Source organism: Catharus ustulatus, chromosome 8 (assembly GCF_009819885.2).
Source record: "Catharus ustulatus isolate bCatUst1 chromosome 8, bCatUst1.pri.v2, whole genome shotgun sequence".
Lineage (NCBI taxonomy): Eukaryota > Metazoa > Chordata > Aves > Passeriformes > Turdidae > Catharus > Catharus ustulatus.
In genome coordinates this window covers 4,332,588-4,346,229 of record NC_046228.1, presented here as the reverse complement: position 1 = coordinate 4,346,229, position 13,642 = coordinate 4,332,588, and the positions used below count along the sequence as shown (strand labels likewise).

Sequence of the window (13,642 nt, the reverse complement as noted above, 5' to 3'; positions counted from 1 at the left end):
CAGGAACACAAAATGAGACAAGGCACAAATGTCCTTTCATCTTCCCTAAAAATCCCAAGTCCCCTCACTTCCTCAACTGTTCAACATCTCTTCCAAAAACGGGAGAGCAATTCAAAAATAGCAGAGTTAGTTGCCTGATAAATGTTTCAGCTGCAATCTTTCACTGACTCAAAGGAACTGTGTCTCAGGCTCTCAGGTTCTTCAAGCTTTAAATAATAAATTGGCTCAATTTTCTATGACTTTATTTGAAACATCTTGTTATGACAGGTCCAGAACATAAATTTTTAACACTTGATTATTTTGATCAAATGAAATTCTTTAGTGAATTCAGCCTTTTTTCTCCCTATTTTTCAGCTCTACTCCTGGCTGGAGTATGGTTACTGCTCTGGAATGTCATAGATCCTAACTATCATAAGAACAATGAAATTATTTCCTTATACAGCTCTTTCTCACGGAGATCAGGTCCCACCTGCTTACCTGGATGCTCTCACCCGTAACTCACCAGGCACGAGTTGTTTGGACAAACACTCTGTGCCCTCCTGTGAGCTGCTGGTGTGGATCTGAATGTCATTCCTCTTGGGAGTGAGGGAGACAGGAGGGGAGCAGAGGGGAGTGGGCTGGGGAGGGAACAGCAAGCCAAGGGAGAGAAGGGACAGAGGAATGAAGAGAGAAGACCCCCACAGCCATGCAGGGGGAGCTCAGTGTCTGTGTGTCTGCAGTGGAGACTTCTCTGTTGGTACCTTGCAATCAAGACCTTTAATTGGTTCTGTTCCAGCTGTACAGGGGCTGTCAGACATCCATGGTGAACACAGGCACAGCTGCATAACAAGGAGAACAGCAGGAGAACTGAAGGAAAGCTGCAGGGATGCAGAGGGAATCTCTAGAGGATCAGTGGAAGGGCTGTAGGGCTGAGACAAGCAGCTGGGGATGACAGGGACAGAGCAGTGCCAGCAAGGCTTCTGCTGGGAAAGTCAATTTGAGCCTGTTTTCTCTCCTTACCAGATGCACCACTGTACTTAAGGAACACATTTGTAACTTGATGGCCAGTGAGAGATGGAACCAAGTGCAGCAGAGGGATGGTAGGAGGCTATCAGGAGGGAACTAGTGTTCCCATGGCCAGGCAGCAAGGCTGTGTCCAGTGTCAGATTAAATAATTTAATCTTCCCCATCCCAAGCAAACACAGCTTAATCATAAATCTTGATCTCCTGGTGCAATGAAACCATTCCTGCCTTACAATTTGCTTTGGTGTCGCTTGTGCAAACAGAGCTTCGGACAGAGGTGCAAGGGCAGCGGACAGATGGGGAGAGTGGACAGGGAGCAGGGAAGCATGGAGGTTATTTCAGCTTGGGATGAGTGACTGGTACCTTCTTTCTGGCCCTTGCCATGCCCTGTTGTAGGGGAGAAGCATCACTGATGCTAGAATAGAAGTTACGGTATCAATTGAATTTGGAGGAGTTTGTGGGAGCTGATTACTTATAACAATTTGTAAAAAAGTGTGAGCAACTTGCATCCTTTCTCCCATCCAAAGGAAAAGCATTTCATTGCATAGTTGACTTTTAAAGCAAGGATCCAAACTGAAACTGTTTCCACACATTCTCATCAAGTTCTCTCTGGTTAAATAAGCCAAGAGTCAAGAAAATCCCCCACTCCATCAGCCATCCCACCTGGTGGGAAGGAAGGTCTTTTTGTGCAAAAACACAGGTCAGTACCAGAGAACCGTTTTGTTGCTGGCTCTTTGAATTTTTTCTGCAACATCAGGGTAGTGACCACTGCAAATGAAGCAAATTAAATTAAATGGAGGGGATGGTTTAACAGGTGCCAGATGGTGTCTTGACTACTGACCCAGCAGCTCTGGTGCTTTGCTGTGTTCCAGACAACTCTGCAACAGTCCCACCTCAGGGCATGGTTCAGTTGTATTTAATTATCAAACTGTATTTAAGAGAGTACAAAATTCTATGCAGGAAATGAGGATTTGGGGTAGAAAATGTGAGGAACAGCCCTGTGAGCACCAAAGTTAGAAGAGATGGAGGAGGAGGAGGTTGTCCATGTGTCAGACCTGAGATGTCCCCACAATCCACAGAGGATCCTGTGCTGGAGCAAGAGGATGTTTCCTGAAGGAGCTGTGGTCATGGAGACCTGATGTTGGATTATCCTGAAGGATAATCTGTTGGTTAGTGCTGAAGGACTGCAGCCCAGGGGAAGGACCCACAATGGAGAATGAGAAAAGAGTGAGGAGGGCAGAGCAGCAGTGACAAACTGCCACAGACTGACCAGGTCCCCCTGTGCCACTCAGAGAGGGGGAAGGTACAGGAGTGGAATGAAGAAGTGACCTTGAGCCTGGCAAAAGAGGGAGTGGGGAAGGTGTTGTTTAAGTTAACTCTGTTTCTCACTACACAGTTCTATTTTAATTGGCAATCAAGATATTTTTCTATAAGCTGAATCTGTTTTCCCCTGTGGCAATAAGTGACTTCCCTGTCCCTATCTCAACCCATGAACTTCTTTACCTTTTTTTCTCCTTCTGCCCTCTTGAGGAGGGGGAATGAGAGAGGGGCTGGCTGGGTGTCTTGCAGCCAGCCAAAGGCATTCCACCACACTTCCTTTTTGTGTGAGGAACTGAGCTGTGCTCCACACAGAGAATGCCAGTCCTGGAGTGGGATGGCCGTGCAGTGGTGATTGCCATTGGGATCTGTGTGGACCAGTCACCCTGAGCTCAGGGTTGTCTCACATGTTCTCTTCTTGTGTTCAAATAGTACTAATTTTCATTGACTTTTGAATGGTTTTAGTCTGGTTTTAATTTTCTTTCATCACTCCAACAGCTGCTCCAATGTATTTACCAAGCCACATCCCTTACTTCCTCCAGTCCCTCCAAAAGACCACTTCCTCCACCTGCCTTGCAAAACCATGAGAATGAAAGTCTCACCATGTTTACAGAGTCAACAAACTGTTTGCAGGTCTAACCAATGCTTTCCCTTTTCTCCCATTCTCACAATGGCATTTGTACCTTTCTCCTTTTGATCTTCTTTTGGTTCTCCTCTGCTGTGTGAGGTTGAGTTTGGTCATTGGTTGTCCAGGACTGTTGCACTGCATGGTTCAGTAGGCACAACAAACCTGTTCCTGAGTTTCTGAGATGTAATTTGTTTGCCCATCAGTAATAAATCCAAAACTAACAGCAGGAACAACCAGGATGTCAAATTTTCATCTACTAAATATTTTTGCACGTTCTCTCTAGAAAAGAAAATGCAGAATTCTGAGTTACAGATTACTAAGACCCTGAGACTTTTCAGAGATTGATTGAACTTTGAAGATAATCCTACTCTGAATTGAGGCTTGGACCAGGGCTTGGACAAGTTCTGTGATTCTGAGATTTTATATAGTGTTCAAACATTCCAAATTTACTGTGCAAATGTGGGTTCTTTGATGAGCACTTAAATTCACTGAAACTTCATCATGACCTGAGATACTTTCTCTTCATAAAAATCCATTGTAAGTTCCATTGGATGCCCTTAATTATCCACTGTCTTAAATCCCAGGGGAACAACTGTGTCAGGAGTTCTACCAAGTTTTTAAGAGCTTCAGAAATAGAGAATTTGGGATGAATTTTCACTTGTTTTCTATATTTTCCCCCATCTCCAGACTTAGTACCCTTGTTCTCTAGGAAGGTTTTGTGCAGTTTGACAATGATCAGTATACAACCACTGAAGTTTGGCTTGAGTTTGTGACAAAAATCAAAAGATTACTTTTGATGAACTTGCAGAGCTTAAACATCCTGAGTCTTGCTGCTCTGGTGAGGATAGAGCACACTGAGGGATGAGAGGGAGAACAGAAAAAGAAGAATGTACTGACTTTTACTGCATGTTTTTGTGACATCTAACAGGACAGAGTACAAAGAGTTTTCATAAGCCCTTGGGCTGTTTCCCACTGTAGTCCTATCCTTCCACATGTTCAGTCATGAACACACATTTTGCAGCCTAAAAAGTAGCTTTGGCTCAGATACAGTGCAAACCCAAGAAAGGGACAAGTTACATAAGTGACAACAAGAGAACTCCACAGCCAAAGAAGGATGGGATGGAAAAATAGCAGTGACTGCAACCACTTTTGATCTCTGTTTTCCCTGGATCAGATGCCAGGTGTTGTCTTCTTGTAAAACCAGGAAACTGTAAATATTGCTTTACAAATCAAACATATGGTGATGGAAGTCAGGGAAGTGAGAGCAGTGGGGAATGTGGTACTGAGCTACAAAACCAGGGATTGGGCTGCTGAGCTGCACCCCTTGGTAACTCTTCCTATAAATTCTGGTGTCCTCCTGCATCAGGAGCTCTGAGGAGATGGCTGCCATCAGAATCTTGTCCTGGATGGTGATGATAATCCTCCACATGCAGGATGCAGGTAAAGAACCTCACTTCCCATCACCTTCATAGTTATATTTCGCCTTGGGCCAACGTTGAGATTTAATGGTAAAAGAGGATTTACCAACATGGCCCAGCTCTTTTGAAAACTATGAGCAGGTCAAACCTATGACCTGAGTAAATCAATGTTATCAAAGCTGCTTAATGAATTTAATTTTTTTCCCATCATTTTTTGTAAAGAGCCTAGTAAAGGAAATTAAAATGAATATGCTGCAAAGGCAATGATAACATTTTCTGATGCTTTATATTGGGATAAAGGATTTAAAGACTAATAAGTATTTTCTGGACTAAATACATGTTTATTTTAAAGAGGGTGAGGTGTACAAACTATGGGGTTTTTATTTGATTTGATTGTTACATCTAACCCTTTGGTGTTTAATAACAGTGCCCTCGATAAAACAAGTATGGTACATATCCCTGTCGCCATTATTATTATTAGATTATAATGGAAATTACTGTATTTTTTTATTAGTCAAATTTCCCATAGGCTAATTTCTGTTCAGAGTGTAATTTAATTTGGTTGTAGAATTAATGATCTGCCCAGCCACTTTCACTCCTTTAGGGACCAATACAGATACTGGTGGATCTGGAGGGAGGGGGATATTTCAAAAAGGGTGAAATAGGCTTTTTGTATTGAAAAAATGCTTTTCCTCTTCCCAGGTGAGACTTTCCTGACTAAGCAGGGTGCCAGCCTGGTGCTGGGAGAGACAAAAACCTTTCTTTTTAAAGCAGCTGCTGTTGCATCCTCTATGCAGGGATGGAAAAACATCAGAAGTGTTGCCACAGCTGCTGTCTTTCCACCCCTTCCTCTTTCAGGTGTAAAGTTCTGGAATGAACTTGACTTGAACCAATGAATTAAAAGCAAAAACTGCTTTCCTTTTCCATGTACTCACACAGCAGAAAGAAATAACATTCAGGGCTGTTTCCAGGCTCAGGTTTTTAATGCCCCTATTATTTGCTCCCTCCATAAATATTTGAGGTGCAATTAGTGATACTGAACACTAAGCTGGGATGTTGATGTTCAGCTGGAAAATACTGAGTTGCTGTTTAACCCTTTTATTACCATCAAGCTAATTTAGATTTAAAACCTTGCATGTGTGAGAAGCAGTGTGATGGGACGTGTTGGAAAGTTTCTTGATATCTGAATAAATGACCCTTGCCCCCATCAGGATCTTCTGCATCCAGAAATCACTTCAAGCACATAGACTGTGAGTTTGAGAGCCACTGTCACAGGTCTTATCAAACATGATATTAGTGAGGGCATACTCCCACCTCTCAGACTATCCACACAGAGCAGGATTTTTATTCCCAACAGTAGCTGGAGCTAATCCACTCCATTGCAAATCCACTGACATCCCTTTGCCAGTGCCACCAGGGGATTTTGTGCATGCAAACTCCTCATCCTCGTTACTGAATTCATGTAATGTTCCTTCAACATGTTTTTTTCTTTTTTTTTGTTTCTTGTGTTAACACTAGCAGATTCTCCAACAAAAATGCCTCTGACAACGATAACTTTAAAGTAATATAAAAATGCACATTGTTTATAGAGTTGGCCTTGCTAAATATTCTCTCTCCAGGCTGATGAAAACTCCTCTAGTCCAGTGGTAGCCAACATACCAGGGTAGTCAGTGTCCTTCAGACTGGGGTCCCAGATGCTGAATGCACCCATGGCAGCACATATGTGCACTTAAAACACAGCATATAATTGAATATTTGTTGCTCCACTCACAGAAAGAATGAGAGTTATCACTGCAATGAAGAGCTTAACTAAATCACTGCTTTAAAAGTAGGTTAAAAACTTAGGGTAATAAAGCCAGGTTAAAAGTGAAGACAAAAAGACAGCAGTTTCAGAGTATCTCTGAAAGCCCAAAGCAAAGTTATCCACAGTTTAAACAGACAAATTTTGTTTGAATGTAGGTTTATATACTGCTTTTCAGTGACCTATGGAGGGGCAGAGCAGGACTCATATGAAATGCCTTTATTAATTCTGATTATAGGTTCGGTGTTGTCACCTTTTCCAAAAACACCGAGAAAGAGACCGCCTTTCTCCGCGGGCCAGAGCCCTGTCCTGCAGGACACCTCTGATCTCTTAGTGCCACCTGGAGGTTTTCCATCGGCCCTGGCAGTGAAAACCCTTCTTTGACCCAGTTCTTGATAGCAGCCGCGTGGTGTTGATGGAATCAGTGCTGTTGGAGGTGGAAGGGAGTAAGAGGTAGCTTAGATGTGGTGGGGATGTGAGCAGAGCCTGGGATGGGGAGCTTTCAGAGGCTCCCTTTTTAGCTGCACGATGAAAATGATGAGATGCCCAGCCTCCTTTGTCACTGGCCTTGTTCTGACAGCCTCCCAGATATTTTATGTGATCTTCATTTCTGTTGAGGTTTCCATTGTTCTTGATTTGGAGAGAGGGAGAAAGAGGCAGTAGTACTACTCATATCAGTAGTACTACTCATATCAGTAGTAAAGCCATCAGCTCCTGATCAGCTCAGGTGAAACCAGCAGATAAAATCCAACAATTGTTCCAGCTGAAAAAGACTTTAAGATCATCGAGTTCAACCATTAACCCAGCAGTCCCACACATTTACATGTCTACATGTGCCACATTTACATGTCATTTAGTGCCTTACACCCTCTGGTTTTCTCCTTCCAGGCTGGGGAATAACAGTGCCTCCAACAACAGGTAACCAGAGATTTCTGTTTATATATAGCTCTCTTTCTTTATATATGGTTTTCTTTCTCTGGGGTGCTCTGTGAAAGCTGCACTTACAGGCTCTGTCCCTAGCATTCAGGGAGATGCAGGATTACTTGGGAGTCTTTGGGATTGGTTCTTGGGATTCTTCTGTGGGAGAGGTTTGGCACTGGTCTTCACGGTGCTGCAATGGGGAAGTTCTTGAGTGAGTGCTGGTGCAATTGGCACTGCAGCCTCTCAGTCCTGTCATATTGCAGTGCTGACTGTGTGTGCTTTGGCTTTCATTGGGGTTCCCATTGGAGAGGGGGGACTCCCAGCAGGATGATTCTCTTAGGCAAAGAGGCTTGCTCACCTGCTGCTCTCTCCCTGCAGATCCAGCTGTCCCCAGATGGTCCCAGATGTTCCCCTGGTGGTCATGGACTACACCAGGTAAGTCTAGAGGAGCTATGGGGCTGGGCTAGATTCTGCCCTCAGCTACACATCACAGAATCTCAGGATGGTGAGGTTGGAAGGGATCTCTAGAGTACATCTGGTCCCACTCCTGGCTAAAAGGAGGATCAGCCAGAACTGGCTTCCCAAGACCACATCCAGAGGGCTCTTGACTGTTTGCCACCTCTGTGGGCAACCTGTGTGTGGGCTCAGTCACCCTAGCAGAGCCAAAGTGTCTCTCCTGATGTTCAGAGGAAACCTCCTGTGTTTAAGTTTGTCTCCACGGTCTCTTGTCCCCTCAGTGGCACAACTGGAAAGAGCCTGGCTTGTAGAAAAGGGTTGACTCCCAGCAGGATGGATCTCTTAGGGAAAATGCTGGTAGTCAACCCTGCTGATTTCTCCCTGCAGCACCAGGTACCTCCAGCTTAACTTCCACTCTGTCACCAACCACATTTAGGTCCAGAGGAGTTAAGGGTTCTGATTATCTCCTTCTCCAGGTGTCCCACTGGACAGCCAATGCCATGGATTCGAGTTACTGTATAAGATGAGCACAACCCATACCCTGGGCTGGGGGGATGCAGGGCTGATGTTTTGGGGTGCCCAGGAGGGAAGGTCTCTGTGGGGCTGTGGCAGAGCCTCCTTGGTGTGGCCATGCCCTTCTCTGATGGATTCTAGTGATGGGATAAGAACTCTCTACTCATTCTGCTCTTTCCCTCAGGGTACTTCTCCTGTGGTGGTTTACTTCAGGCATTGTCTGGCTCCATCCAGAGCCCGGGATACCCCAGCTCCTACCCCAACAACGCCCACTGCGTGTGGCGCATCCGGCTGCGGGACCCGGCCCGCAGGATCGAGCTGCAGTTTACGGACGTGGAGTGAGTCCAGCCAGGCCTGGCTGTGGGCTCGGGGCCCTCGGCAGCCTCTGCCTGAGCACTGGGCTGAGGTGGGAACAGGGCCAGGGCCCTGCAGCCTGTGGTGCAGGCAGATCCTCCTCTCCCTCCAGGCTGGAAGGGAACGGCTGCTCCTACGATGCCATCGAGGTGTACGACGGAGGGTCCCCCGAGGCCTGGCGCCTCGGCCTGGTTTGCAGGAAGGACCATCGTGTCTTCACCTCCTCCGGGAACCAGCTCACCGTCCTGTTCCGCAGTGATGGCAGCGTCACCAGCAGAGGCTTCCACGCCTTCTACTCTTCATTTCTTGACTTCAATAGCACTGTGGGTAAGACTAGAGCTGTGCTCCACTCTTCACCAGGGCAGAAGCTCAAACTCAATCACAAAGAGCTTCTGGTGGCTCTCAACACTTTGTGGGCATCCAGACCTTCTGGCCTCACTTAAAGGCATTCTGTCTCAAGAGCATTTTTCAGAATAGGATGGCATGAAGCTGCTGCCTGACACTCTTTCTGTGCCTGGTGGGCAGGAATGGGACTCTCTAAACCTCCCTCAGTGCTGCCGCTGAGCTATCATCATTTTCCTGGTCTATGCTGTAGGCAGAGGAGTTGCCCTGGCACACTCATTGCTGCAGAGGCCAAAGGTTACCTCTTGTTTTCCCAAAATCAAGAGAGCTGATGTGCTCAGCCACAGTGACCTCTTTTTGGCAGCTGAGAAGCTTTGGAGGAGCAAGGCTGGCTGCTGCTCTCTGTCTGCAGTGCCAGGCTCCCTCTGGATGGCAGAGGGACCATCCTCTCCTCCCAGTTTGGTGTCACCAGCAAACACGCTGAGGGTCCACTCTGTCCCACCCTGCTGACCATTAACAAGGAGATCAAGGCCCTGCTGATGGGAGCAGAACATGCAGAACACAAGCTGCACCCCGGGTTGGTGTGTCCATGTGTCCAGGCTGTGACTGTGGCTCTGGTGTTCCAGTGTCCCTTCAGGAGCCCTTCTGGGGAGGGGTGACCACAGGGCTGTTTCTCTTAGGCAAAATTCTGAGTGTTCAGCTGCTGCTCTCTCCCTCCAGCTCCCACTGCTTTCGACTGGACAACCACTCTCTCATCAACCTCAGGTAGGTTTGGAGGACTTGGGTAAGTTTTTGAGTTGGATATTTATCAGCATTCTTTTTTTGAAACAAAATTATTTGATTTTTTTTTCCGTCTCCCCTTTGGTCATCAGCAATTGTAATAGGGGGTTCCTCTTTCAAGGAACTGCTGACCTCCTGAATTCCAGCCTCAAAAACTATGCAGTTCTGTGACAAATATTTGTGTCCTTCTAGTGCATGCACTTCCGATCAGCATTATCAAATCTATTCTATGTGGTTAGTATCTCCAAACTGCATTCAGATGTGTATGAACTTAAGAGAGAGGCCACTGAAACTGGTAGAAGTTACTATCTCTACATTTAGACATAAACTTCGTACAGACATACTCCAAACTCAACCCTAAAAGTGCATACATTTTTTTTTTCCTTGTATTTTTCTCTGCAGAAGATTATTCTTGTGGTGGCTCACTTTCCTTTTCATCTGGTACCATACAGAGTCCTTTTTACCCCAGAAATTATCCAAACAATGCCAACTGCGTGTGGGAAATACAAGTGAAGAGCAACTTCCTTGTCACACTTGTATTTACAGATATTCAGTAAGTATTTATTACTTGGGAAGATGGATGTATGGGACTGACAACTTGGACTTACTATGCAAAAGTCTACTTGATTCCAAGGATCTATGCAAAAGTCTACTTGGTTCCAAGGATCTTTATCAAAGCATTTAGTACATCTGGAGAGAGAAAATGTGTTCATTTTTACCTATTTAGTCAAAAAATGTGACTGGCATCTACTGAGACAGAAATTGGAGCCTGTAGTTTTTGTTCCAAAGATTTGACAGTCATATCAATTAAATGTATTCTTCTGCTACAAAGAGTTAATCTGACTGAAAATACAAACCAACAAGCAAACAAAAAACAAAGAACATGACAAAACCCTAAATCGTTTAAACCATTAAACTAAATAATTTTGTTGCTTCCCAGGATGGAAGGTGGCAGATGCCTCTCTGACTATGTGGAAATCTATGATGGGCCCCTGCACAGCTCTCCCCTGCTTGGGAAGATTTGTTCTGGTTATTACCACTCGTACACATCGTCCTCCAACCTGCTGACCGTCCGCTTTCACAGTAACTCCCGATTCACATACAGAGGGTTTCAGGCCAATTATTATTCCACTCCAGCTGATGACAGCACCAGTAAGCTCATCTTTAAAGCAGAAACATCCTCTTCAATGATTTCCTAATTCCCTGCTTGTTAATCTTGTTAATGTTGTTTTAAATTAGATCTTTAGTGTTTTCATGCAGATTCAAGTCCACGGTTTGGATTCTGAACTCCTTCTGTCCTATCAGCTGCTTTTGCAAATGATAGTGTTTATTTAATCCACTACTTACAACCTTTTTTGGTCACTTCACTGAGTTTGTAACATGTTTTTGCCATCCACTAGCACTGCTGTGTTTGCCAGACTACATGCACGTGGTTGTGAGCAGATACTTCCTTCAGTCCCACGGTTACTCTGCTTGGAACCTCACCCTGAACGACCCCTTTTGCACACCCAACATTACATCAAATTATGTGGTATTTGATATTTCATACACCCGCTGTGGCACTGTCAGAGAGGTACGACTGAACCTTTCAACAAAGTGGGCAAATAATGGGAGGATATAAAAATTCAAACAGAAAAAATTGCTTTGAAAACCAGCACAACTTGAAATCTACCTGGCTTCTGCAGGGCCTGGAAGTGTCCTGGTGATTATGGGTTGTCTCCTTATCTCCTGAAGGATAAGGCTTATTTGCACTTGCATTTCCTCTATTAACAGAGCATTCCCTTACAGCCCGTTATCAATCTCCAAAGGAATAAGTTGTGCAAGGATACAAATACTTGGCATTTCCAAGGCCCCAGTCTGAGTGTGAGACTTAAAAAGGTTTCAAAGGTTTCACTAAATAAGACTAATAATGTTGTATCCAGATTTCAGCTTAAATAATGTGCTGGACCTGAACCTTCATGTAGTTTATGTTGTACAGGTTGTATTTAATTCTGTTAAGTCTGCATTTATTGTGAGTAGTTTTCTAGGCCAAAATTGTGGGCACTGAATATCACATGAAGATGACAGATTCTTATCTTGAAGACAGAAATTACTAGATGCAGACTTTTCCACATCAGGCTTTATGGGGAATGACGTTCTTACAGTGCACATTGTTTAGAACATGCAATAGGGTACCTGACTATATGACCTAATTTTGCATTTTATTTTATGTGCCAAACAGGAAAACAACGACACAATCATGTATTCCAACATTATTAGAGGGTCCTCTTCTGGCACATTAATCACAACAAATAGAAATCTTCTCTTGCATGTCAACTGCAAGATGCTCCACAACACGTGGGCAAAAACGATGTACATCGCGGATGACAATTTTGAAGTCAATGAGACCCAATATGAGAGATACGACGTAAATCTCACATTTTATGACTCTTCAAGCTTCTCACGACCAGTGTATGACTCACCCTACCATGTCAGCATTAACCAGAATTTGTACCTGGAAGCTTCCCTGCACAACTCTGATCCATCGCTGGAGTTGTTTCTGGACACTTGTGTGGCATCTCCCACTCACCAGAATTTTACAACAAGATCCTATGCTATAATCCAGAATGGGTGAGTTCTTATGCATTGCAATTACAGATACAACTGCCTTTGAACTCCTGTATCTCTTATGAAATTGTTTTTTAACTTAATGGAATAGCGTGAACATAGAACACATTAATGACAGCTTCTAATTAATTAATGGACCAGGCTATCCACAGTTTACTGGAAAAAAGGGGATGGATTGACCCAAAATATAACACACACACCCCAAAACTTCAAATAACAAGTAGACAAAATGGCTATGGTCAGCTCACAATGTAGTATTATTATTATTGTTGTTGTTATTATTATTATTAAAAAGGTAATAGTGGCATACCTCAGGTAAGGTAAATTTACCTTCACAGAATCATACAAACACCAGGTATAAGACACGACGGGCTAAGGAAAGGCAATGGGGTTCAACTCTGACAAAGAAAGGCATTTTGGTTTTCCCATTTGCAGCTTTCTAAACCCTTTTCATTATGTTTAAAAATCACTTCCCATGTAATATGTTTTATTGCATGCAAATGACTGACTGCAGTGTGTATTCATCAGAGGGGTATTTTTGTTTCTTTTTAGGTGTGCTAAAGATCCTACCTATTCTTCGTATTACTCACCCTACAGACACAAGCTCCGGTTTAAATTCAATGCCTTCCAGTTTGTCCGCAGTAACCCAGAGATTTACCTGCAGTGTGAGCTGGTGGTGTGCAGGTCCTTTGACTATTCTTCCAGATGCCACCAAGGCTGTGTTCAAAGGTACAAGAGAGAGGCAAACTCTGATGAAGAAAGTGTGATTGTTGTTGCTGGTCCAATACAGCTCTGGAAACCTGGTTCTGAGATTGGGAATGAATATGGATACGGATCTGAATAAAACTGTCTCCTTTGACAGACAGCATCTTTAAATGCCAATCAAATTTATGCTGCTAGATTGTCAGAAACTCTAGAATAAATATTAGGAATGTGCTTACTGACTCATGTCTGTTAATCTCTCTTCACATCAGTCACCCCCATATAACAAAATGCTACCTCAACAGTTCTATGGGGAGTAAAATTTGTGATCTTTAAGCTTTCTATTTGTTGTTTGCTTTCTTAATGGTAAAACTGAAATGCTGAGATTGCAGTTTAGATTCTAGAAACAAGTTCTATTAATACACACCTGAGTCTGGATGTATTGGAGTGCAAGAAATCTGTTAATCTAGAATACTATTTTCCAGCATTTTTTATGTTTTGGACATAACACGATGAGGGATAAAGCATGAACCAGATCTTTTCAGCTGTCCCAGAGCTGAAATATGAATTCAGTTGCAGTTCCATCTGATGTTTTATGTACATAGTTTAATTTTTGCTGTCAGTCTCTGGCAGTTCATAGAATCTCAGAATTTCCTGAGTCGGAAGGGACCCACAGGGATCATCAGTCCAGCTGCTGTTCCTGCACAGACACCCCAACAGTCCCACCCTGGGCATCCCTGGGAGCTTTGTCCAAATTCCTGGAGCTCTGGTAGTCTTGGTGCTGTGCCCATTCCCTGGTAA

The 13,642-nt window shown here is 44.0% G+C and overlaps 1 protein-coding gene across 1 annotated transcript; it reads left to right on the top strand.

Annotated features, from left to right (window-relative positions):
- The first annotated feature begins 3,952 nt into the window (after positions 1 to 3,952).
- Positions 3,953 to 13,057, top strand: CUZD1 (CUB and zona pellucida like domains 1). Its single transcript, XM_033065500.1, has 11 exons — positions 3,953 to 4,387; positions 7,055 to 7,084; positions 7,466 to 7,522; positions 8,241 to 8,394; positions 8,523 to 8,737; positions 9,473 to 9,517; positions 9,935 to 10,085; positions 10,473 to 10,684; positions 10,933 to 11,105; positions 11,754 to 12,142; positions 12,692 to 13,057. Exons 1-11 carry the CDS (start codon positions 4,327 to 4,329, stop codon positions 12,981 to 12,983), a joined length of 1,779 nt encoding a protein of 592 aa, XP_032921391.1. The 5' UTR covers positions 3,953 to 4,326; the 3' UTR covers positions 12,984 to 13,057.
- The last annotated feature ends 585 nt before the right edge of the window (positions 13,058 to 13,642 follow it).